The sequence below is a fragment of the Kryptolebias marmoratus genome, linkage group LG2 (assembly GCF_001649575.2).
Source record: "Kryptolebias marmoratus isolate JLee-2015 linkage group LG2, ASM164957v2, whole genome shotgun sequence".
In the NCBI taxonomy this organism is placed as follows: domain Eukaryota; kingdom Metazoa; phylum Chordata; class Actinopteri; order Cyprinodontiformes; family Rivulidae; genus Kryptolebias; species Kryptolebias marmoratus.
In genome coordinates this window covers 12,647,525-12,672,117 of record NC_051431.1, presented here as the reverse complement: position 1 = coordinate 12,672,117, position 24,593 = coordinate 12,647,525, and the positions used below count along the sequence as shown (strand labels likewise).

General features: G+C 37.4%; 3 protein-coding genes across 4 annotated transcripts in view; 2 read left to right on the top strand and 1 right to left on the bottom strand.

The window, feature by feature from the left end:
• Positions 1-4,657: 4,657 nt before the first annotated feature.
• il10ra (interleukin 10 receptor, alpha) lies at positions 4,658-9,131 on the bottom strand. Its single transcript, XM_017428973.3, has 7 exons — positions 8,864-9,131; positions 8,188-8,308; positions 7,755-7,924; positions 7,523-7,668; positions 7,239-7,407; positions 6,292-6,410; positions 4,658-6,176 (listed from the first exon to the last, which is right to left on the bottom strand). The coding sequence occupies exons 1-7, from the start codon at positions 8,961-8,963 to the stop codon at positions 5,280-5,282; spliced, it is 1,722 nt and encodes a 573-aa protein (XP_017284462.1). The 5' UTR covers positions 8,964-9,131; the 3' UTR covers positions 4,658-5,279.
• A 2,592-nt stretch (positions 9,132-11,723) lies between these two features.
• tmprss13a (transmembrane serine protease 13a) lies at positions 11,724-22,654 on the top strand. The gene is made up of 13 exons (XM_017429028.3): positions 11,724-11,987; positions 14,994-15,189; positions 15,289-15,396; positions 15,809-15,976; positions 16,290-16,413; positions 16,834-16,932; positions 17,024-17,067; positions 18,706-18,868; positions 19,049-19,221; positions 20,005-20,103; positions 21,530-21,672; positions 21,906-22,064; positions 22,162-22,654. The coding sequence occupies exons 1-13, from the start codon at positions 11,970-11,972 to the stop codon at positions 22,174-22,176; spliced, it is 1,509 nt and encodes a 502-aa protein (XP_017284517.1). The 5' UTR covers positions 11,724-11,969; the 3' UTR covers positions 22,177-22,654.
• A 227-nt stretch (positions 22,655-22,881) lies between these two features.
• fxyd6 (FXYD domain containing ion transport regulator 6) overlaps positions 22,882-24,593 on the top strand; it is an 11,018-nt gene continuing 9,306 nt past the window's right edge. For both annotated transcript variants that reach the window (XM_017429029.3, XM_037973261.1), the window contains exon 1: positions 22,882-23,082. The gene's annotated coding sequence lies outside the window, so the exon portion shown is untranslated. The remainder of the gene's footprint in view (positions 23,083-24,593) is intronic.

Here is a 24,593-nt window from a genome sequence, read left to right as displayed (position 1 = left end):
GTCCTTGTTCATTTTATGAAACAAGTTAAATTTGGTTTGGTTTAGTCTGTTGTTTAGACATGACCTAGATTACTAGCAGGAGTCTCAGTTTGTCACTTGAAACAGGTGACAACACCTACTTATCTGTAATTGACGGTAACCTGTGGGGAAAATGTCCTCATTCAGAACCACATTACACCTGTCTGAAAACCCATAAGACCAAAGAGTGCCTAGATGTCAAAGCTTCCGTGGTTTTGGTTGAGTTTCTTGAATAAAAAATAGATTAATCACAGGATCAGAGTACTCCAGAATGAACTTTTAAAGCATGACTTTGAGAACAACAGGCCATCAGAAAACTCTTTTGTTCTCATGTTAGCAAGTGAAGGGAGGGTCAGTTGCTGGCAGGTTAAAGAAAGAAGATGGACCGGTTCAAAAGAATGTCAGGCATGAGGACATGGAAGGCAGACGTAGGCAAAGAGGGAAGAAGAGAGAGCTCCTTGTTTTGGTTCGTCACAACTGGAACAAATAATTTCACAAAAACCTATGTCAAGTCAAATAAATAAGTGACAGAGCCCAACTCAGCTTTCAAAAGACGGAGAGGAGAGGAGAAGAAACGAAGGAGGAAACAGCAGTTATCCTGGTTAATCAGCTATGGGGAATGGTGGTAAGAATCTATCTGTTAAGGCGCTTTCAGTTCTGTTGCAAAAGTCTGACAGCCACAAGAGCGATGTCAAAAGAGAGTTAAAATCTTGATTCAGATTTTTTTTAGCCTTACAGTGTTTTCAAAACTTAATGTTCTTTGAAATCATTGCCTTTTTAATGTGTTTAGGAGTGGCTGCCAGTTTCACACAATAAAAGATCTGTAGTTTCTGTGTATACTTTGAACTACTTGTTTTAGCCAGGAAAATTAACCCTTTTAGAAACATAAAATGTTATTTCACTAGGGTAAACAACTGTTTTTTGGACTATTATTTTGATCTGTTAAACTTACAACACACTTCTAATTCCAGTTTCACCAAAGAAAAACCAATCAAGGCAGAGCCAACAATCTTTCTACACACTGAGTTTCTAATTTTATCTCATCAGCAGAATTATTTATTCAGGCAAATATACAAATTGATTAAGGCAGCTACAAGCAATCAGACAGGCTATTTCTCTGAGTAATAGGCTCATTTCTGTCTGCTGGTGTGGATTCTCAGTCACCCAGGACATAGCAAATCCAAAAAAGGTTCAAAAACAAAAACAACTGTACGTCTATTATGTAGCTGAAAAATTTCTGTTTAAAATTCATTGCACAGTAAATTGAACACTATATAAGAGTTATTCAGCTTGTACGTTTCAGGTCAATTTATCTGAAAAAGTTAAGCTGTTGGTCTGACCTAAAGCCTCTCTGCGTTTTGAACTACAGGAAGCAGGGTAAACGAAACAGCAGTCGGCGTCTTAGTGGGCTTTGGGATCCTGTTAATCCTCTTTACCATCGGCATCGTGCAATTCTGCTGCAAGAAAAGGTGCAAGAAGTGGAAAAAGTGGTGCAAGAAAAAAAGTAAAAAAAATAAAAAAAGTAAGTGTCTTTCAGACATATATGTATAGCTATATAATTTTCTGAATCTTTTAAAATAATATTTTTATTCTGTTTATGCCACAAATTCTGTTTACCTCATTTGGAAAACATGTTTATAATCCCAAACACGGATAACAACATGCTCAGGAAATAACTCTAACTAAACAATCTTTTTTTTGTGGACTGTTTGCAATACAACTCGAGTCTGGACTGCAGTCTGCTCAAAATGATGAATATTGTCATTAAGAAAAACACTTATTTGTTATTTTCCTCCCTGTTCTGTAGAGTCAACAGGGAAAGACAAAGTGCTCACGTAAGTATAATCCTTCACCCTGCCTTTCTTTCAAGTTTGCAAGTTTTATTTCCTCCTCTAAAGTTGTCACATGATTGTGACTAACTTTTTTTTTTGTTTTTGCAGCAAAGTCGGCTTGAAAAAGTCTCCTCCTCCCTTCTCTATTAGCGGCTCCATAAAATGAATTTTTTTTGCCATTTGCAACCATTTTGTGGCGATGAAGCTCAGAAACTACCACAATGGAAGTTACATCTCTCCACTCTGGCTATCCCAGTCCTCATGCACCTTGTTTTCAGTGTGTAAATGCTTGCATTTGTTTTTCTTTTTTTGTGTGTTTGCTGCACTTCATGTTGACGGTTAGACCTAAATATCATTGGTAACTTTTTTTTTTACTATGTTACTGCCTTTTCAAAAGAATTGTTTTTGAGTCATATTTTAAAGAACAAAGTACCTCTTTTTTTCTCCAAAAAGAAAAGTATTGCACATGCATTTTAGCTATAATAAATTACCTTTAAAAATAAACATGCTATTAGCTTTTCTGTTCAATTTTTCATCGCTGGTTTTGTTTTGCATCAAGACAAAGTGAAGTGTGATGCAAAGTCAAGTATGCACAGACACATACACCCACATACTGTACCTACAGACACACACTCTAGAGAGAAGAAACCAGAAGCACTGCACAGATGATAATAATGGAAAAAACTGAGATGAAAGCTGAAAATCTCACCACCCAACCACAATAACCAGGCAGATCAGTTTTCTTCTAAACTGCAGGCGACTTCCTTACAAATTCACATATCTACCGCCTTTCTAAAGCTTTCAATGGTTAGTGGAACTTCAATGTCTCACCATCTTGATAAAGCTGAAACATCCTTGTTTGTATCAGTTTCTTACTTGAGCTGCCTATAAATGGGTGAACTGAGATCATTTGTTGAGTTTGGTGAAAAAACAGTCACAAGTGAGCTGCATGCCATATAAAGATACTTTGAAGTTTGTTTTTTTTTCCCCTAAATGAAAGTAATATTTTTTTGCTCACTTCAGAACCCCTCGTTTTGTATCATATTTCACAGAACAGAAACTGAAGTCAAGTCAATTGTATTTATATAGCACTTCTCAGCAACAACTTAAACTATAGATCTACTCCTGGTGGTCACTGTATGTTTCTTCTTTAGGGGCATTTAGTCAGAATATAGTAAAGGAGTAACTTTTGTTTTTTAGGGTAACAGAGTATTAACTTTTTTTGTAATGGCCTTGAAAGCTTGTTGCTGTCATATTATTTTTTTGTTGTTCATTGTTAGTTAGGCTATTTTTAGTCATTTATCTGGTTAGCTTTCTGCAAACTATCTGCGTGTCTTCAAGCACAGCAGCTGGCAGTCACTGATAATTGGATATGCATGAACAGTAACACTGTTGCTTGAAATGAGTCAGAAATTCAAATAATTCTGACCACTTAAGCATTTGCTTCTTGGTAATAACTTTTTGAGCTAAAAGTAGCATTCAGGGGCCAGCCCTAATGCAACAGCTCAGAACTTTTGAAGTCCGGTTATGTGGAAAGGTTCTGAACATTTAACATCTTTCCTGTTGCAGATAGCTCTTTGAGCAGCCTCAGTTTGGAAAAATAAGGGTTTAATTCTGACCCGATTGATGAGCTAATGGCTTGTCTGAATGGAGCCAAGACCAAAGTGGGCCCCTGCCAACTTAAAACATCTTTGATTGAAAATATTTTATTGCTATTTATGCAAACACTATTTTACAAACCTTTGCATCATCGTCAGTTTTGCAGTACACCATTATTTACGTTGAATTCTCTGGGTATTTGCAAGAACAAACAGTGGTAGTAGCGGCTAGCTGTAGCACTTCTGGTGCAGATATTCTGTATAATTTTGGAACACAAAACTGACATTGATATAAAGGTTCTGTCTTTGGCTTTTGACTTGAGTATAGCATAAGACATAAAGCTTGAGCTTATTTTTCGTTTTCTTGATTGCATTTTTCATTAAATTGCAATTTTATCTTACTGTTGTATTCTAACAACTTGATTCGTTATTTTTAAACATGTTATATTGATACAGTTTACAATGACATTTTGCACAAAGGAAAGCAGAAGTCTTTATGAAGATTTTCTTGCTCATTCAGTCATTCTAGCTGTTAAGCTGATTATCTGAATAGTAAGCAGACAAAGGTTTGATGAAAATAATGTTGAGTCACTACTGTAACAAAATAGAAAAGTATGTCAACAGTGACCAAAGTAGATGTAAAAAACAAAAACTGTTGGACAAGTTGGAACTCCACAACAAGAGGAGGCCTAATTAAATCAAAGAGCAACTATGTTTGATATAAAGTGACACGTACATGTACCATGTGATAGAAAGTGCTTTTCTCACATTTTAGGAATAACCAAAATCTCACTTCCCCTAAACCTTTTTCCACACAGAGAGATTTATGTCATATGATTTCTTATCTCTGTTGATCACGTATGTAAACTGAACGCAGCCTACTTGTTCCCTTTGCAGTACAGACCAATGAGAGCTGTGACGTTGAACCCTTTCTGTCTTTGAAGCTGGTGGAAACATGACAGAGGAAGTGTTTACCTCTTAGTTTAGAAGCATTGAAACCACAGCCGTCGTTCCTGTAGCTCATATGCATTTGGGGATCCCTACTACAGCTCCATAATAAGTATTTTTTTCCTGTACTGGTTGTTTCAGGACTTTACTTCAGCTTGCTTTAGTCATAGTTTTTCAAATACCCATGAATTGTTTACTCAGTGGTTCTTTTTTTGTAAGTGAGGGAGTGCATGTAAATATAAGGGAATTTCACAAAACAGGTTGATGTGACAGTGTTTAATCATATGCAAGAGAAAAAGTACACACAGTCTTTACGGTACACAATAAATAAATAGTCTTTTTTTTAGTATCATCTTAGGAATGGTCTCTATGTGTCTATGAAGCATAACATTTACTTGCTGAGCAAGATGAAATAGAAACAAAAGTAAAAAATAAATTGTTCCCTTTTGAGTTTGTGAAATCAGTAAAACATGATAAATGAGGATTCCATAGCAAATAATGTTATTCTCCTCTACATTAAAACTTGTGTTTGATCAAAAATAGTTGAACAAACTAAGCATTGGTGAGCGTTAATTCAAATGAGCTGGTGAAATTGTGACATATTCAAAAGAGCGTCAGCTTCAAACCACTTCCTCTCGGTGCTTTTTATGCCAGTTTCACTTCCTGTATAGTCATTTTTGGGTAGCTGTAAAAATATACCAATTGAGGGAAGTTTCAATAAAGTCTTATTCTACAAGCTCATGCTCAACAGCCTTTGTACATATTCAGTTTTTTCCTTAGTTCCTTTAGATTTTTGAGCATTTTACAGTACAATAAGAGTGACGTGTAGGACAGGTTGTATCCGGAAGGTTTCAAAAATAGTGTTGTTGCATTCCTCTGTACATTAGTCAGCCATCAGTTCTACGTCACAGAGCGAGAGGGAAACACTGTTCATGTTGAAGTCCTGCCCGCACTTTGTTAAGGGCAGAGAGGACAGCAGGGGAAACGTGTCACTCATTTGAAAAAAAGTTGTTTCTATATCCTTTATGTTCACAGTGTTTGTGTGTGTTTTACTAGCATAAGGTGAAAATGTATTTTTGTCTCCGTAAGAGTCTGTCACGTCACTTTTGCTCCACAGCAGTCCATTTTCAATGCACACAGCTGTGTGTTGGCCGTATTTATGGCACCAGCTGCACTGACCTACTCCTGAACAGATACAAGACTGAGGCCCAGCTCTGTATCCACTCAACACTTCAGCCAAAAAGGGGTGTGCAGGTATCTGTTTTAATATGTCCTCGCTCTCATCGACCTGGATTTGCACCTCAGACAAGCTCTGGCTGCGATCGTTTCCCACAATGACAGCTTTCATAAGAGGTTCGGCGTCCTGACCGTCCAGGTTCAAAGAAGAAGAATCAAGCTGGCAGCTCATGCCCATCCCGCTGTCTTCTCTCTTCCTAACTCCATCTACATCCATCCCCTCCTCCTCCTGCAGGGGGTACTCCGTCTGACCATCAGAGGAGCTCTCTGGTCCTCCCATGCTCCCACAGCCACTGTCATCTTGTCTCGCCGGAGGCTTTCCTTCATTTTCTGTAGCGGAGTCTTCCTCTATGCTGAGGCCGCTGTCCATGCTGATCTTTCTGTTCTCCTTGTTGTCCTCTGCTACTGCATCGTGACTCACGGGAACTTTGGCAGTGTTGTCCACCTTTGTTCTGTAACTTGAAAGAAACCATCCTTTGTCTGTAACCACTTCCATTCTTCCTTCTGACACAGAAAGTGGATGCCAGCCGCTCGCAGGAGATTTCTAATGTAAGGCAAGAGAAGGCAAACAAACAACTCTTATATAGTGTTTTTTTCTTGTTATTTTCACATTTTGTTTTGTTCTCATTTCTTGACATTCTGTTAATTTATGTGCTTACCAGAGCAGTGGGTGTTTTTGCAGGACGTCTCAGGTAACAGAAGAGAATGCTTGACACGATGATAACCACAACCAGGAATCCCAGAATAGATAAAGATGATACAGCAATTATAAAGAACTCTGCAAAAAGCAAAATGACAGTATTACATAATCAGAATGAATATTTTTTAGTGTTAGAGAGTTCAACTGGGGTCAAATGTTATTTTTCGGTGTTATAACAATAGCTTAGATCTTTTGAAGTGGGGTTCTGTAGTAAGGTTATGAACAATGACCTTGTTATGAACAATTTATCACCTGTTGTAGATGACTCTTTAAATAGCTGCAGTTTATAGAAACAGAGCTTATCTCTGACCTTATCTATGATCTTTTGGCTAGTCAGACCTGAGTAATGGTTAAGTCAGCCGTTTTGAAACAGCTTTCTCAAAAATATCACTGGGGTTTATGCAAATCCATTACAGTTATTTACTTAGAATTCCACGATTGAGTATTATGCTACTTCTGCCAAAATAGCCGTTTTATGCAAAATTGATAGCAATGTAAAAGTTTTTAAAACAATATTTGTATGAAATGTTTTGAAATCCTTGAGGTTGAAATTGTTTTAAGATGATAGCAATCAACTTTGATCTTGGCCCTGCTCAGATTAGGTGTTAGCTCACCTAGTCCAAACTGAGGTTATACAAAAAGCTATCTACAACAGGTTATACATTACCGGTTCATAATCTTCAATAGAACCCAACCTTAAAAGATTTAAACAAATCTTTTAAGAAAGAATATATTCTATCATAGATTTAGGGGAGTTATATGGTAATTTGAACAACTTCTGGTAGTTCTTTGGCATATTTTTTACCTTTATATATTTAATTATTAAATAAAAGTGATGGATCTTATGTTTGTGTGCAATTAATCCGAAATGATTGTTGGTCTGTGTTGCCATTGTTTGTTTCTTACCTTGCTCTGGGAGGAGCAGACACTGTTGCTCAGACATATCACTTTCAAAGATGTCTGTAATGGTTTCTACTTTGACACTGACGCAGTACTTTCTTCCCCACTGGAGACCAGTGAACGTGTGTCTCCTCTGATCAGCCTTATTGTCATCTTTCAGGAAAACTGTGGTGGTCTGAAGATTAAAAACAATGATTATTGAAAGAGACATAATTAACTTTTCTCCAAAATGATGCAGTTTTATGTTTTAGTTGATTGTGCAAAGTGTACGTTGAAAACTTATGACCCACCTTATTATCTTGTCCTTTTTCCTCCATGTGGATTGTGTACCTGACACCATATGGAAAGAGTTTTTTCAGAATGGGTTTCTCATGCACTTGAACTGTCAATGTACTTGATGTTGCCCACAAATTGAAAGAAGGGGGAAGCAATCCACCTATAAATAAAGAATGATAATAATAATTTACCAACCATTATACGACCAAATCATGTTTCCCTGACACACCAAACTGAAATACTTACTTCGATTTGGAAGAAACGGTTTTTGTGCCCATGTGGAGGTTTTATCTCCTTTTACCAGCTGGACTCTGACCTTGTATTTGGTACTGTAGTCTTTGATTAAGCTGCTAAGGTGGCAGTAGGTGTTTGTGATTTTAGTGCAGCTGGTAACTTCAGCCCACTGATCAAAGTACCTGAAAGGAAGCAAATTCACTGGTCATCAAATGGAAGAAGTAGACATATTAGGTCCAATAAAATTCAGAATATTCATTAGAAACTGCACTTTGAAAAATATTAAATCAACAGTCCAAACATCTGAAGCAAAAGGGGGAAGGAAAACAAGAGTATGATGAACAAAAAAATAAAGAAAATATTATAAATTACTGAATTACAGCAGGAATGATTGAACTGAACACTAAATTTGGAGAAAAGTGGTCTTACTGACATTTAAACTTACTTTGCCATTTGTACATTATACACCAAATCTGAGGGGGCGTCCATGGGGTGTTCCCAAAGAACTGTCACCTCCCCATCTGATATGTTCACTTCCAGTTTCTCAGGCTGGGGGACTTCTACTCCTGTGACAAAAGAAAGAAAGAGAATTTTTTACATCTGCCATTACACAACCTTTTCACTTTTCTCCAATGTAAAGCACTGACACTCACATGACTTAACAGGAGAGGAAATATTTCCAAAGCCTGGTTGTTGAACCGTGATTTAAATTATTGCTAAATATACGCAGAGTGGGATTAAAAAAAATAAACATTTCTCCAAAAATGTGGTCAAAAGAAGAAAAGGAAGTTTGGTTGACTAAAACAGATGTGATCTTGCATTTGATTTATGGGATGTTTCGCCATGGTGGTACTTTTTTTGTAAAAAGGAACTATTTATTATTCATTCTCATGTGCAAAATAGTGCTAAAATATGTATGATGTTCTAATTTTGGAAGACATATTACCTGTATAATGATTTAAAAAAACTATAATAAATACTTTTCAAAGCTTTTTCATAAACTCACTCAAAACCATTCCATCATGACCAAAAACCAAATAAAAAATGACAAAACAAGACACACAAAACAGTTTTAACAAAAAGTTGATTCACAATATAGAGTAAATAAAGTTAATAGTTACCTGACATATTACTTGACACTTGATTTATGTAGAGAATGAAGAAAAGCAGAATTGGCATCTTGTGTTTTAAATCCATTTTGTCCATCTCAAATAAACCCATTCAGTAGACACCAACAGAGTCCCTTATTCTAAACCTCAGAGTGAACAAATCATAACTTTTCTGGCTATTATTAAAGTGTAGTTTGACAGGAGGGACACGGCTGTCTTCGGGTGATGTTCGCGTCGTCCATTCATCTGAGAAATAAATAAAATTTGTCTCTAAATCTCTCCTTGATGCTGTCCCCTCCCTCTCAGATGCCGAGTTTCCTGTTGTGACAGCATCTGTGACGCTGTTGATAGTTTCACATCTCTCCCTCTGTCTCAGCCTAACCTTCCTCTTTTGCTTTGACTTTTCTTTTTTCTTTTTTCCATAAACGCACAGCACGTACAGTACCCTGTTATGTGGAGTAAATACAGAACACTGCTCTGGGAAAGGAAACTGGAAATTGTCAGGAATACCCCTTTCACTTCTTTTATGCAATACTCCAACAAAAGCTACACTGTATAATATTTCAGGAGAATTTATGTTTTAAATTCCTTATCTTTTAAAGATAAAATATTCAGATATATATTCAACAAACACATTTTCAGCTCAGTTCTTTTATTTGTTTTCCTGTGAGCCCCTCTTTGATCAAATATGGGCCTTTTCCTGTTCAACATCTGTAAAACCTCAGCTGTGGTCGGCTGCATGCAGATGGGTTTCTGCAAAGACACAAACAACTGTAAGCTCATATTCGTTACACAAATACATTGGCTTCATATGCTTACATTTTAAATATTAACAAGGCACGACTTGCAGTGAAAAAGAAGTCATTTAAATATTATATTTAGTGTTTTAACATGTTTTTAGCCTGCAAGATGTGATACTGTATTTATGTATCAACAATTCAAGTTTTACATTGACTCTTAAAACATGAGAAGCTGCAAAAGCAATGACCTTTTCAAACAACTATCTGCCGATCAGTGAACACCTGTGGGTTTTTTTTATCTTAAACCACAGTGAGTATCCATCTCCACATCTCATCCTACACACACATTTTGCCTGATATCACTTTTTGTAAAATATACACAAAAATTTCTGGCATTTCAGAGGTGGATTTTTGCAACAGTTTCCTAAAATTGACTCAGTTTTGCCTCAGTTGACCATGAGGTCGATTACTTTTTCCAAGGATGCTTTTATGCTTGTTTTAGAAAACAATCTGCTTGCCTAAAAAAATCACTTGAAAGTTACAGTGAATGTAGAAAAGATCATGAAGAACAACCTATTGAGGGAATGAACAAATGTTTTAGTCTTTAAATGCAAAATCAGCTGCGGTTTTTTGAGGAATTGATGGCTGATCTGACGCTTGCAGAGTGCTGATCGCAGGTAGATTATGGCCTACCCACAGAATGTGACAAATGTGTCACCATGAACCCCACAATAACAACATGAATTTAAACAACAAGAGGTTGGAAACTAATAACATGTTTATGATCAGTCTTCTTTGGCTTGATTCAGTGTTAGCTGTGACCCAAGTTTCACTTTAATTTATTAATGCAGAGCTCACATTTGATACAGATGTAAAGAGCAGACTGTTTAAGTGTTATTTTGTTTTATTTATTAATTTAACCTGGATCAGTCCGTGTAAAACTATATTAATAAAGTGTTTTAATCAAAACGCAGATGGCGGAAACACTCAGGGAGCTGCATCTCTTTAGAGTTTCACAGAATGTGGACTTCATTTTAGTTAATCCGCACCTAAATTTACAAACAAATGTTTTCAGTTCTGAGAAACGGCTTTTCTCTAAACTTCAGTTTCTCACCTCCTCTTCACATGTGACTTTTTAAAGTTTTGGTTCCTGGTAGCGGACCTCCTGCAGACTTGGTTGTCTGTGTCACCTTTTGGTTTCTGTCTTCCGCACGGACAGAGAAGTGCTGAGTAAATGTGGGCTGTGGGAGGCCCAAATGCCAGAGATCATCTGCTGGTGACCAAGAAGAGGGACTTTTCTAACAGCTCTTGTGTTTGGAGAGGACTTCCCCACATATGGCTACAGGAATATGTTAAAAGAACTTGTATAATATTACCCTCTGGTGGTGGCTTAGAGGGCATTACACAAAGATCAACTATTGTGGAGCTTTTTAGAAGCTCAGTATTGATCATCTCAGTAATGATAAAAATCACAACAAAATTAAGGAAAGTTTATCTTTAGAGTGAGGTGTCTCTGGCCACGAATAATTGATGATCATTTAAATACAATGAGAGTCAAAGAGAGTTGTACATGTGGTGTCAGTAGAAATATGAGAATCAAGAAGAAACTGCAGAGTTTGTGGAATAAAGAAGTGAAAAAACAAAGTAAAGCCTGTTCCGTGAAGCATAATTACGCACCAAAATCTGGTGTGGTAGTAGTTGACAGTCATTCACAGCATGTACTTCAAGCATTACCAGATCACACGAGACATTGCAACATCGCATTGTTTTTATTGCGAAAACTGTTAATTTTAGCTCTGTCATTTCTCAACATCCCATGATCGTAGTAGAAACTAACTATCTAAACTGGCCGTACAAACATTGTGGTGTCAAATAAAGCAAAAAGTAAAATAACATGTAAAAATAAATACAAATAAAAATGAAAGAAAGTCATGTCATTCTCTGACGAGTACATGTTGTTTCGGAGCCCTCACAGCTGGGCTGGAGTCATTTGAGCCATTGTATAGTGTCAGGACGTGAAACTACATTTGAATATTTCTGAACCCTAAAAAACTGGTTTGTCAGGTAGGACGCCGGTGTTCTGGGCGCACCCATTTCTGTGAACAGAGGAATGATCAGCTGAGAGGATGATGAAGGCTGGAGGTGGGAGGTCTTAAAGACGCAGAGAAAAGTTAGGCCTTCTGATTGTTGCTCGGTTTAAAATCTTTAACAAACATTTTGCCGAGTACAAAAGAGAGAAGAGGAAAGAAAAGAAAGGATTTTGACATTTGAGCACCATGCTCTGAACACTGCTCTGCAACTAAGGTTAACCTGGATGTGAAAAAGCTCCACCTACTTGCTCTCACCTCCACTCTCCACTTATTGCAGCCCTGATCCCAATGGAAAAGCGTGATATGGTAGGTTTTTACATCTATTTTTGTTCCTAATTTTTAAAAAAATTCTAACTGTTTTTTGGACTTTAGTTTGACTCCAAAATGTGTTCAGTCTACGGTTAAACTCTGTTAATAAGTATCAGGCTGCCACTTTTCATTCTTTGTTTGCTCTGTTTAGGTTTCAGTGCATTCCACTGGTTATAAACCTGCGGAACCACCAAAAGAGTAAATAATGCTGTTTCATCACTGGCATAAACAAAAAGTTAGATTTGTTTCAGCTTACTTAACAAGCAACAGGCTAATTCAGCTAAATGACAGCATTTTCATTAAAAGAAAACTAAACAAAACAAAAAAAACTTTAAGATGAAAAAAAACAGTTTCTACTTTCTGTCATTTCACAAAATCTTGTAATTGTTTGAATAGTTTATATGAAAAGATTATAAAAAGCCATAAAAGAAACTTTATTTTACCTGAAAATGTCTTGTGCAACACCTAGTTAAACTCTTAGTAAATATAAACAAGTAATATAAAAACCAACAAGCAGCCTACAATTGTTACAACGCTCTTGTGCATTATGAAAACTGAATCCCTGAATTTTGCAGTTTGCTGTATAAATTTATATAATATTTGAAGATAAATGTACAATGATTTTGGGTTAGAGAAATACCTTTTTCTTGATAAGTACACAATGTACAGGACTTTTGAAAAAAATATCTGAACACAATTTTTTTAAAGACTATATTTTCAGCTTGAGTGGAAACAATGCTTAAACTTCTGTATCTTATAGTTTTGTTCTTTTACATCACTGAGAAACCAGTGTCCGATTCAATTTGTCTCGTATTTAACCACAATCAATGCCAACAAACAGACTGTGCAACATGATCATTTACTGTAAACCCTTCTGGGAAAAATGATAAACCTTCACCTTTTGTTTCCTCAACCATCCACATATAGACAGTAGGGTGTAACCTCATCTACTGGCAGGTTTTAAAAAGAGACCTGTTTGGAGTACAAACCTTTCTCAGAAATAACTTTGTACGCTTCTTCCTAGTGTAAACCTTACAGTCTATCTATCCCCCTCCTCCCTGTGTTTATTCAAGCAAAATATAACAATTGGAATTCTTTCCCATTGGAAAAGAATCTGAACTTTTGAAAAGATAAAGTGCATCACAATGCAGAGCCTCCAAATGAAACAATTTATGGCTTTAACAACATTCTCAAGATCTCTTCTTCTTCATGAAGCACATAAGGAAGAGAAAAGGCTAAACACATTATATCACTTTCTGTAAATGCTCAGTTGGCACAACAAACCATCCTCAGGCCACATTTGCATTCAGACGAGTTTAGCCACATATCATTCATTACATTTCCTTTCCCATAAAGCATCAAGCATGCCTTTGTAAGCTGTCTGTGAGTAAGGGCAAATACATTTATGTGTATTTATGAACTGATTACATTTCTCTATTAACAGCTTTGTGTGACAGTCAGCTAATCAGAACCGCTCCAACGAGGTTTTATGATGCCCAGAAATGAAAGAAAAATACTTTTGAGAAATGATGCAATTATAGTCTTGTTATGTCACACAAATTCCTAAACAACAGCATGACTTTACGTAAGAACTTTCAATGTTTTTGTAGGTGATATATATACATATATATATTTAATATCTTTATGCATTACTGGGTCCCTTTTCCCACATTTTTGTAAGAAAAATAAAGAATATGTGATAAGCTGCTCTCTGGTAACTTATTTATTTTGTATGTACTGATAAGAAACAATAATTAACCCACTCACTGGGGGTAAAAGGACAGAATTTTTGAGGATATTTCCATGAGTGTGCCAAAACATTAAACACTGTTAAAGTCCAAGTGCAGCATTTTAAACAGGTAGTCTAAATTTAGTCTGTTTAGTCTCATAGTAGAAATTACCAAAAATAAAAAGTAAAAACACTGAAACTAACTGAGTCTTTTTAGCCAATCATGCCCTTTTTATTATTTATTTATTTACTTTAGTTACAAGGGCATAAAGGTTGACTGAAGAACTGACATGCAGAGTAAGACAAACACACTGAGAAAAACAAAGATATGCTCGTAACCTTTGAGGTTTTGCTTCACCATGGAGGGAATTTGAAGAATCTGTTCCATATTTGTTTATCACGTCATTTTCAGTGAGTTTCTGTTCGAACCTTTGCCAGGCGTTGTGTGACTTTCTCCTCCTAAAACCTCAGTTTTTAGCTGCCTTCCTGCTCCTTATCACTTATTTGTAAACTATATTTACTAAAACATTCAAACACTGATTAGGTTCTGTAGTGGACATTCCAGGCAAGAATCTGATAAAAGAGGTGCCAATGAAAGTGAGCTGAGAAAAACAGAACAGAAAAATGAGGACACAAACTCTTAAATAAGATCTTTTTCAGCTGTCAAAACACACTGTTTGTCTTTCTGCTCTGAGTTTGTTACTTTTGTGTGGGATTAAAGATCAACTTGACTTTCAAGTTAGAGTTGAATGAACAACAATAGGTTGTAGGTGTAGGTTGTGTGCTCAGTCTTGACAACCAACATAAGCGATAAGTATAAATGAAATGCCTTATGTTTATGTCTAACATATTAATATGTAGATGACGTGTTCTTAATTTAAAGACAAATGATGGACAAATGGCAAAAACCTTTCATTAAACTGTGTAAAATCACTTAGAGGGATTTAATTCCCCTAAAAGGGTAGGTAGGATCTTTTGAAGTGAGGTTCTGGAAAGGTTATGAACAAATAAGATCTTACCTGTTGTAGATAGCTCTTTAAACAACCTCATTTTTGAGAAATAGGAAAGTAAAATCTGACCAGATTGACGAGTTAATGGCTAACACCTAGTTAGCCATTAACTCATTCTGAATTAAACTCTTGTTCTCCAAACTGAGGTTGTTCAAAGAGCTATCTTCAAATAGGTAAAATGTTACTGTAACCTTTCCACAGAATCCCACTTTAAAAGCTCTTAAAGCTTTAAGCTATTTACCTTTTCCATATCTTTCTTTTCAGAACGCATTCCCGCCCCCTCCTTCCTACACTAATGCTGTACGTACCCAGCCACCTCCCAACTATTTTGAAGAGCGGAATGGCTCCTACCCAGAGGGGTATGGCTTATATCCAAGCCTTAAACTCTCAAACCATCCACATTACATCCCCCAGTATCCACCACCTGTGACTGCTCCCCAGGTCTCTGAAATCAGCCCACGTGAGTGATACATACAGCCACCACAATAAACAAATGTGTATAACCCTTCAACAGCAATATGATTTTGTTGCTGAATGTATTCTCTTTGTATCTGTCCAGCCCCCAAGAAGAACAAGAACTGCTGTGAGGAGAAAGGACAGATTTACAAGGCGGCAGCAGCAGCTGTAGTCCTGCTGGCTTTGCTGGGAGTCGGCATCTGGCTTGGAGGTATAATACTTATTGTACATGCCTAATCTAAATAATACTTTAATGCTTTCATTTACTTTTCAAACTGTTGGAAAAATATGAATCAAATTTAAGTCCCAGTGCTTTTTTTTCTCCTGATTTTAATAACAATGTTTTAGATAACTGCCTTCTTCTTCTTCATCTTCTTCTTCTTCAGTTTGTGAAAAAAGTAGGTGGTAGTATGTTTGCCTTAGAGAACAAATGGCTATGTCCATTCATCTTTATCCTGACTAAGTTGTTTGACATTATGAGTTAAATCTAATTTTAGAATTTTTTCTTAGTTTTTACTTTTTAACTTTGCTACTGAAATCAATTATAGAAGAAACATTCTGAGTGTTAAACGAGTTGAAAAAAGGTATGCTTTTTGAAATAACTCATTCTGCCTCATCCATAGTTTATTATGGCACCAGGACACTACAAACCCAGAATTTCGGCAAACCTGACTATGAATACAATGGACCAAATGGTGGAGGTCAGATTGTGAAAGACACCTGCCCCAGCAATACTACCCAGTGTGATGGTATAAAAGACTGCCAAGTGGGAACAGATGAAACATATTGTGGTGAGTATGCACAAACAAACACTTCACCAGTGTGTCTTTGGTGGAGGATGGTCATCAAGTGACAGGAGCAATGCCAAACACTAACTAAACTAAGAACAAGACAATGTGACAAACAAAATCTACTCAAGGAGAATTTTAAAATGAAAACGCAGGGAGCCTAATACAGTTGTGTTCTTTAAGTCATATTAGTTTTAGTTAAATACAAACATGCTTGCTTTGAAAGTTTTCATTTTTTTATTTTCACTTCTACAGCTGTTGTCTGCCTTTTAAGAAGCACTGCATATGTCAAAGACCATTTATTTCGTTTTTCTAGTGCGATTTGGTGAGGGCAACAGTCTACAGGTCAAGACAGCCGAAAACAACTTCCTTCCAGTGTGTTACAGTGACTGGGACAAAAACTACGCCAACCAGATCTGCTCTCAGCTTGGATTCGGAGAGTAAGTAGTTACCGCTTCAACTTAGAATGTGCAGTTTTATCAAATCTATCCTAAAGTAAAATTAATCAAAGCTATTCAAGATCATCATATACAAGAAACTTTTTTCTCCATTTTCTACCTTAATTCATATTTTGTACGTGTCGATGGGGTTGGGGTGGGGTCTCATTTCATCCAGTGTTAACAGCTGCCATTCAGGTCCTCCACCTTCAAACTGTGATATAGCCATCTAATTTATCCCCACATGCTGCTGTGTGTGTGTTTAGATTCAAATTGATTCTCAGTCAAAATTGCTGGGGTGCCTCAGCTTGACAAAACCAAATTAGTTTTCAGACCCAATCAGTCACTGATGTAATGAAACTGTCTCTGCCATAGCTAGTTCATTTCTTTTGTTGTATGAATAACTCCTATCTCTGTCTTTAGGTCCTTCTATTTAAGTAAAATCAAATCCCAGAGTTTCACTGGTTTAAAACTGAACAATAAATCAACATCTTCTCCTATCCAAAGTTCAGTGACTGTCAGGTAAATCGCATGCCTTTTCATGTGGATTCTGCTGGTTAGCGGTGTGTATTTGTGCTAACTGCAATGTGTGTCTCATTGTGACATTATGCAGCGCCTCCTGTCCAAACCAAGAGACTGTGTCCCTGCAGTGTGTGGGTAAGAAGCCTCCATCTGTTTTTATGGTCACGCAGAAGCTTACATTTCCTTTCTTTTAGTGTTTCTAACTCAGTTAGATGATGCCTGAAACTGAACAACCACCAAATTGTCTACAAAACAAACAAACCCCAAACCAAAAAAAGCATTGCAAGTGTTGGATCAGTGTTACATTAAAGTATATTAGAGTGCATTTGTATCCTTTGGTAAATCTGAAATCTTCAAAAAATCTTACCTGATTTAAATTCAGATACATTTTGGGGAGATTACTGCTTGGACTGACATTGATTTCGGAACTTGTAAGTCTGTGCATTACAGAACCAATGATGCCAAACCTTTTGCTAAGCATGCCATGCTGTATTTATTTCTGCTAGTTTTGTTTTAATATACCAATAATTTAACCCTTAGCAGCCATTTACTAGCTTTGAGTATACCTTTCCATTAGTAAATTGTCTTGGACCATGAATGACAAAAGTTAGTGTTGTATATATTTACTTGCACAGGTGATAAAAACACAAGTTTCAAATTGTTTGTTAGTTTCAATGTGAAAAAGAAATAAAAAGACCAAAAATAAAAACTGTCATGTAAAACTGTAAATTTACACCCACCGGTCACTTTATCAGGTACACCTCACTAGTACTGAATTGAACCCCTTTTGCCTTCAGAACTGCCATATTTCTTTGTGGTGTAGAGTTAACAAGATGCTGGAAACATTTCTCAGAGACTTTGGTCCATATTGACAGAAGAGTATCATGCATTTGCTCCAGATTTGCCTTCTGCACATTCATTATGCAAATGTCCTGATCCACCACATCCCAAAGCAACTGAATTTGATTGAGATCTGGTGGAGTCCAGTGAATCAAGACTCATCAGACTAGACAATGTTTTCCAGACTCTTATTTCCCAGTTATGGTGATTTTGTGTGAACTGTAGCCTCAGTTGTTTGGTTGTAGCTGACAGGAGTGGCACTGCTCATGTAAAAGTGTGGGCTTTTGCTGCTGTAGCCAGTCTGCTTCACGGCTGGACGTGTTCAGAGACGGTATTTTGCAGACCTCGGTTATAACCAGTGGTTATTTGAGCAACTGTTGCCTTTTCAATCATCTTTTTTTATTTTAACCTTTATTTATACAGGTTGTCCCATTGATATCCAAGTTCTCATTTACAAGAGAGACCTGTTTTGATTAAACAAAACCACTGCACCTATTCTCCTCTGACCTCTTGCATCAGCAAGGCATTTTCAACCACACAATTGCCCATTGCTGAATTTCTCTTGTTTTGAACAATTTTCTGTAAACCCTATAGTTGGTTGTGTGTGAAAATCCCAGTAGATCAGCAGTTTCTAAAATACTCAGATCAAGCCGTCAGGCACTAACAATTAGGCCACATTCAGAGTCACTTAAATCCTTTTTCAACCCCATTCTGATGCTTGGTTTAAAATCCAGCAAGTTGTTTTCACCATGTCTAGGGGCCTAAATGCATTAAATTGCTGTCATGTAATTGGCTGATAGCTATTGGTTTTAACAAGCAATTGAACAGGTGTACTTAGTAAATGACAGGTGTTTAAACAAAACTAGCTTATATGAAAGTTTTTATCATTATTTTTGCTAGCCTAGAGTACCTCGTAATATTTCTTATCCTTAGACTGTGGTCATCAGCCTTCTGCAAACCGGATCATTGGGGGCACTGCAGCTAAATCGGGTGATTGGCCTTGGCAGCTGTCGCTACACTATAATGAACACCACACCTGTGGGGGCGTCTTAATCTCACGTCATTTTGCTCTGACTGCTGCCCATTGCTTCCCAACGTGAGTGTTTCAAAACAAAACTGTGTAATTGTGAATCTTTATATTCAGTTCCTGATGATGAATAATGTTTTTTATAAGACCTAAAAGTTAAATTGTAACACAATTTATGTTAACTTTAATCAACTCAGTACTCACTAGTTGCCTTATAGTGATCAGTCTCTTTTTTTATGATTGTGGCAGCTCTGAATACCTCTCTGCTCAGAAGTGGAAAGTTTACGGAGGATTTTTGTCGCTGAAAGATCTGCCTTCACCCTTCCTGGTTGAGCAAATCCGAATCAACGAGAACTATAACAGCAACACCAATGACCAAGATGTTGCTCTGCTCAAACTCAAAGAACCAGTTACTTTCAGTGGTGAGTCTTTACCTCAAGAAAGAAAAGTTTATGTAATTTGATATCTGTCCTGTATGCATAATTACTCATCAGAAACAGGGCTAGCTGTCTAACAGGTCTCTGCCTCTCTTGTTTTATTAGTCAGAAGATGAAAAGTATGGCAACACTGACAAGGCCACCAAAACAACTCTGACACATTAGAAAAGAAATTTGTTCCAATTTCTCATCATGTAATTTGTCTTTAGGTCAAAACCCCTCCCCCTGGCTTTAAGGGATAGTTCAGCTTATTGTTATCAGTAAATAAATTCTAAACATTATCAGTTTATAACAGGCAGAAGTTCTCTTTGTAGAAATCGCTCCATCAGTTGCAAAGCAAATTGTTGCCATCTGGAAACAAACAGCAAGAATGTCATAGAAGTTTATTCAAAGGCTATTTTCTAAACTTTTAGACTGTTGTCGTTTTTTGCATTGAATGGTTATTTACACTGAAAACTGAGTAAATATTTAAAATAAAGTAATGAAAGTAAATAAAGGTTAAGTAATTTTCTTATGAAATTTTCTCATAAAGAGCAATACATTAAAAATTTGTTTATCAGGGATATTCACATACTGAAAGAACAAATGAAACAGACAAAAATTAGTTTTAAAATCAAAGCTTTTAAAGCCTTAGTCCACTCACTCAAATAACCTGATAAACCCAGCCTAGTGTGTTTGTGTATGTGTGTCTTCTTATATCTCCTTTTGGGAGCCCCAGGCAGCTGATGAGTTTGTTGAGGTTAAATGCATCCTTCTTGCATTTTATAGATAAACTTCAGCCGGCCTGCCTGCCAACTTTTGGCCAGGACTTTCAAGATGAAACCACTTGTTGGACCACAGGTTTTGGGACTACTGTAGCAGGTTCAAGTAAGTTGGACAACACTCTGTATACTGTGACACTGTTTTGTTCTTTACCCCACCTAATCCCTATTGGTTTCCTCTGCATCTTGTCAAAGACAAAATCTATTTAGCCATGCAGTCTTATTTACCTACAGCTGGAGATGCTTCTTGAAATTGAAAATCCTTGCCAAATTTTTGTAGTAGTGTTTGATTTTGCTCATTGAATAACTACTTTCCAATAAAGCAGTGTCCTCCAAACATTTATAAGTCTGATAAATAAGGTACGATGTGAAAAAGAGAATGTGAGAGAAAAAATTAAAAAATGATGACAGCACAGACCCTTATGTTGTTTAGTTATTTGATTCATTCAACAATGGTGGATCCATCCATCCATCCATCCATCCATCCATCCATTCCTATATTCATCCATCCATCCATCCATTTTCTGCCACTTATCAATGGTCCAGACGAGGAGGCAACAGCTTTAGAAGGTAAACCCATACAGAGTGACACTCTCCAGCTCCTGGGGATCCCAAGGTGTTCCAAAACTGGAGAAGATACTTAATCCCTCCAGCAAATTCTGCGTGTCCCATGGGTCTCCTCCCAGTGGGAAAAGCCAGGGAAACCTCCAAAGGGAGACACCAGTAGGCATTCTAATCAGATGCCTGAACCTCCTAAAATGACTCTGCCGAGGAGCAGTGGCTCTACTCTAAGCTGCCCACAATGACAGAGCTCTTCAATTAATCTTTATGTCTGAGTCTGGCCACCCTACGAGGAAGTCCATTTAAGCCACTTGTATCCAAGAGCTTGTTCTTCTGCTCATGATTCATACCCAATGACCTTAGGTGAGAGTTGGAATTTAGATGGATGGATCGCAAGCTTTGCCTTTTGGCTCAGCTCTTTTTTTACCACAATAGATCAAACGAGGCCCTGATCCATCAGTCCACATCCCACTTCATCCTTCAGTCACTAGTAAACAAGACTGACAGATACTTGAACTTTTCCGCTTGAGGTAGAGACTCATCCCCTGTGGTTCCCTGCAAACAATTACATTATAGTTTTAGTATTAATAGGGCAGCAAAGTTTTACAGTTGGCATTAAATGACTGAGCCAAAAATTATGTTTTTAAAACCCAAAATAAAACTGATGGCAATTAGGCAGAATATTATCAGAGAAAGAGCAAGTAGGACTCCCCAAAGGAAACATGAATAGCTTGTCAGTGAGAAACATGAAACAAATAGTGAATGAGATACACATTGGACAGCTCCAAAAAAGTGACTAATGAGCAGCTGAGAGGGAATGGGAGAGTCTCCATTTTATTTAAAGAATCAAATAATTTGAAGACAAAAAAGGAAGCAAATGAAATGCATGGACTGGTTGATGGCAATGCAAGAAATATAAATTTCAATACAGGTTAATATGCATATCCAGTCACTGTTTATTTGTTTTTTAGGCAGGGTCTCCAATGATCTGATGGAGGTGACTGTGGACATCGTTAACACAGATGTGTGCAACAGCAGGAATGCGTATTCTGGCGCAGTGACCAGAAACATGATCTGTGCCGGGAAGCTGGAGGGGGGCAAAGACTCATGTCAGGTGAGCAGCCACAATCACAGGACAAATTCACAGTAATCCACTCAGGCTTTTCTGGACATTCATCAAGTTTTTAATGGTAATATTTTTAAACAAAGCAACTGGATTTCCTTTCCTGTTAGTTGAAAGTGTTTCACTCCTCATCTGGGGAGAATGGACATCAATTCATTTCAAATGAAAAGTGTAGCTTTTTAAGCTCACTGAGACTATGACTGACTGAGGTTTGTGTTCCTCAGGGTGACAGTGGTGGGCCTTTGGTGTGTCAGGGTCAGCAGGACAATCTTTGGTACCTGGTTGGGATCACCAGCTGGGGAGCTGGGTGCGGGGAACAAAACAAACCTGGCGTTTACACCAAAGTCAGTAATGTTTTGCCCTGGATCCACAGCACCATGCAGGTAGGAAAACTAAAAAACCAAAAGACCAAACATGATGCTCAGATGATTAACACGCACGGGTTCTTCCCATGTTAACTCCTCTTTTGCTCCCCTGCAGCAAGAGAGACCCTGATGTCCATTCAGCTTCCACGCTTGCAAATGAAGACTGCACAGCAAAGGCATCTTTGAACATCTATTTCACATACAAACATTATAATAGGCAGTATGCAAGATCATGAGCAAACTGTACAAGCTAAAGAACTTTAACACAAAAATAACTTGTTTTAAACACAGGACAAAACACACATTATATTTAAATTAATCAATGCACAGAGATCAGTGTTGGATTTTTTTCCCTTCTTTGTCTTTGGTGTTTGATTCTTCCCAGGATTTGTCATTATACTGGATGTGTTTTACATGTTAAAATAGCTCATTCGTCTCTTACTTTATAAAATTTGCACCAATAAAACACAGCTGTTTTTGCTGGAATCTTGCTATTTGCCTGTTGAAAAATAATAAAAAAAAATTTTGAAGTTTTTTGTTTTTATTTCTCAGTGCTTTAAAATGTTATCTACTGTTCATTGTATACAATAAAAAGGATTTATTTTGAATTGGGAATTCCCACTTTTCTTGATTTGTTTGCACTGATGACGTCTTTGCTCTCCTTATGTACAATTGATCCGCTGTGTATTGCTGATTTGTCATCAGAGCATACTATATTGTAACGATTAAAGGATGAATCCTTGTTATAGAGTTTTTATTTGGTGTGCACAGTGTCTGTGTCTGTGGAGAAAGAAGGAGAGAGGCAGAGGGAAAAGGCAGTGACAGATAGGATTCAGCGCACTCAGTAAGCAGCTGCTCCAGGAGCCACACTGTTATCCATCACCTCTAATTTTTGCAAGAATAGAGCTTTGCATGATCAGCAGATGAGAGACCTTGAAAGAAAACCTTGCTGAAACAAGCTGATTTATTTATTTTTCTCCTCCTGGGTGGACGTTTTTTTGTTTTTGTTCTTTTTTCTACTAGAGAGAAACAACAGGTAAGTTGATATTTGATTTCTTGGATTATGTGATCATATTTGGGGTTAAAATTGGATCTTTAACGCCTGGTTGGAGCAAATATTTATCCTATGGCTGCTGGCATGAAAACAAAGTAGATTTTTATTGGAAAACAGACATTTTTTTTAAAGAAATAAATTCAAGTCACGTGTGTGTGTTTGCGGCGCGCACGGTCTAAACAACTCACAGAAAGGTAAATAATGTTGCTTCCGCTCGTCCTTTTTTATTCCAACACGAGGGCGTGTCTGCTGTTAGATTCAAAACGTGGGCAAATGATTTCTCGATTGTTCGACTCTTTTTAAACAAGTTTGGCACCAATCATCGGGCGCCTCGGGGAAACCCAAATCCTGTCGTTTGAGGGGTTTTAAATGAAAAAGCTATTAAATCCGGGCGGACGGAGGCGGCTTTGTTTTCCGCCTCATGAAATGATCCACAGGTTGAGGGACGCAAAAGTGCCCCGAATGCGTCACACAGCGAACGCTCCTCGTTCCCATCAGAAGCAAGGCTGAACAGACGGTGTCAAGTAAAAAAACAACAGGTTTTCAGGGTATTCAGCTCCTAACTGAGGTCAGCCGAAACGGATACAAATCCGTCTGCTCTGAATTCTCAATCACTCCTAGTTATCTTACGCTGGTGCGGAACCACAGCATGATGTTTTGACTTTGAAGGCGCGCGCCACACCCCTAATCCACGTTCACGAGGCTGCTCATTGTCCTTATATATATATTTATATATTCGGCTCCACAGTTTTCATTTGGAGACAGTTGTTGCCATGGAGATAACCGGACTCTACGGAACGACGCACGTTGTTGTCATGGAGATGTAGCATTAATTTTATGATGGCGGATATTATGTGGGGCCGGGTTTAGGTTTATGAGTTGTGACCCATTTAGGTGTCCTACATTTTGTTTGGTGATGAAATGGAGATCACGTGACTGATTTGGGGGCATTTCTTGTGTTTTGACAATACCCCCCCGCCCCCCCCCCCCAAATAAAATCCCTCTGTCACGTGATATTATCATTATTATTGTTATTATTATTATTTTTAAAAAATGCCGGATAATGTGTCACTTGGCCTGTAGTGCATAAATAATACTGAAGACAGTCGGGGGTGTGGTCTCATGTAAAAGCATTCTGTCCTTTGAAAGCCTTTTTTTACTGTTTGTGTCACATTAATTTTAAAACCTATAGCCTATAAAATTCACACATATGATGTGATGAAAAACGTCAAATTATTGTTTTCATGTACTTTTGCTCCTATTACTACTATTTTTTTACATTCACCTTTTTTCTTCACTTTCACTAAATGTGCACAGCAACATTCCCCATATCTTTCTTTTTAATGCTTTATGCATTTTCATCCTTGAAATGTCACTTGTGTTTGCACCAGACTGCCTCCCTACTGTTCTGTCCAGCTCAGACAGCGTCTCCTTCTGCATGCCCTTCACCTGGACTCCCCAGCAGACTGTGTTTTTCTCTTTGCCCCCCCCCC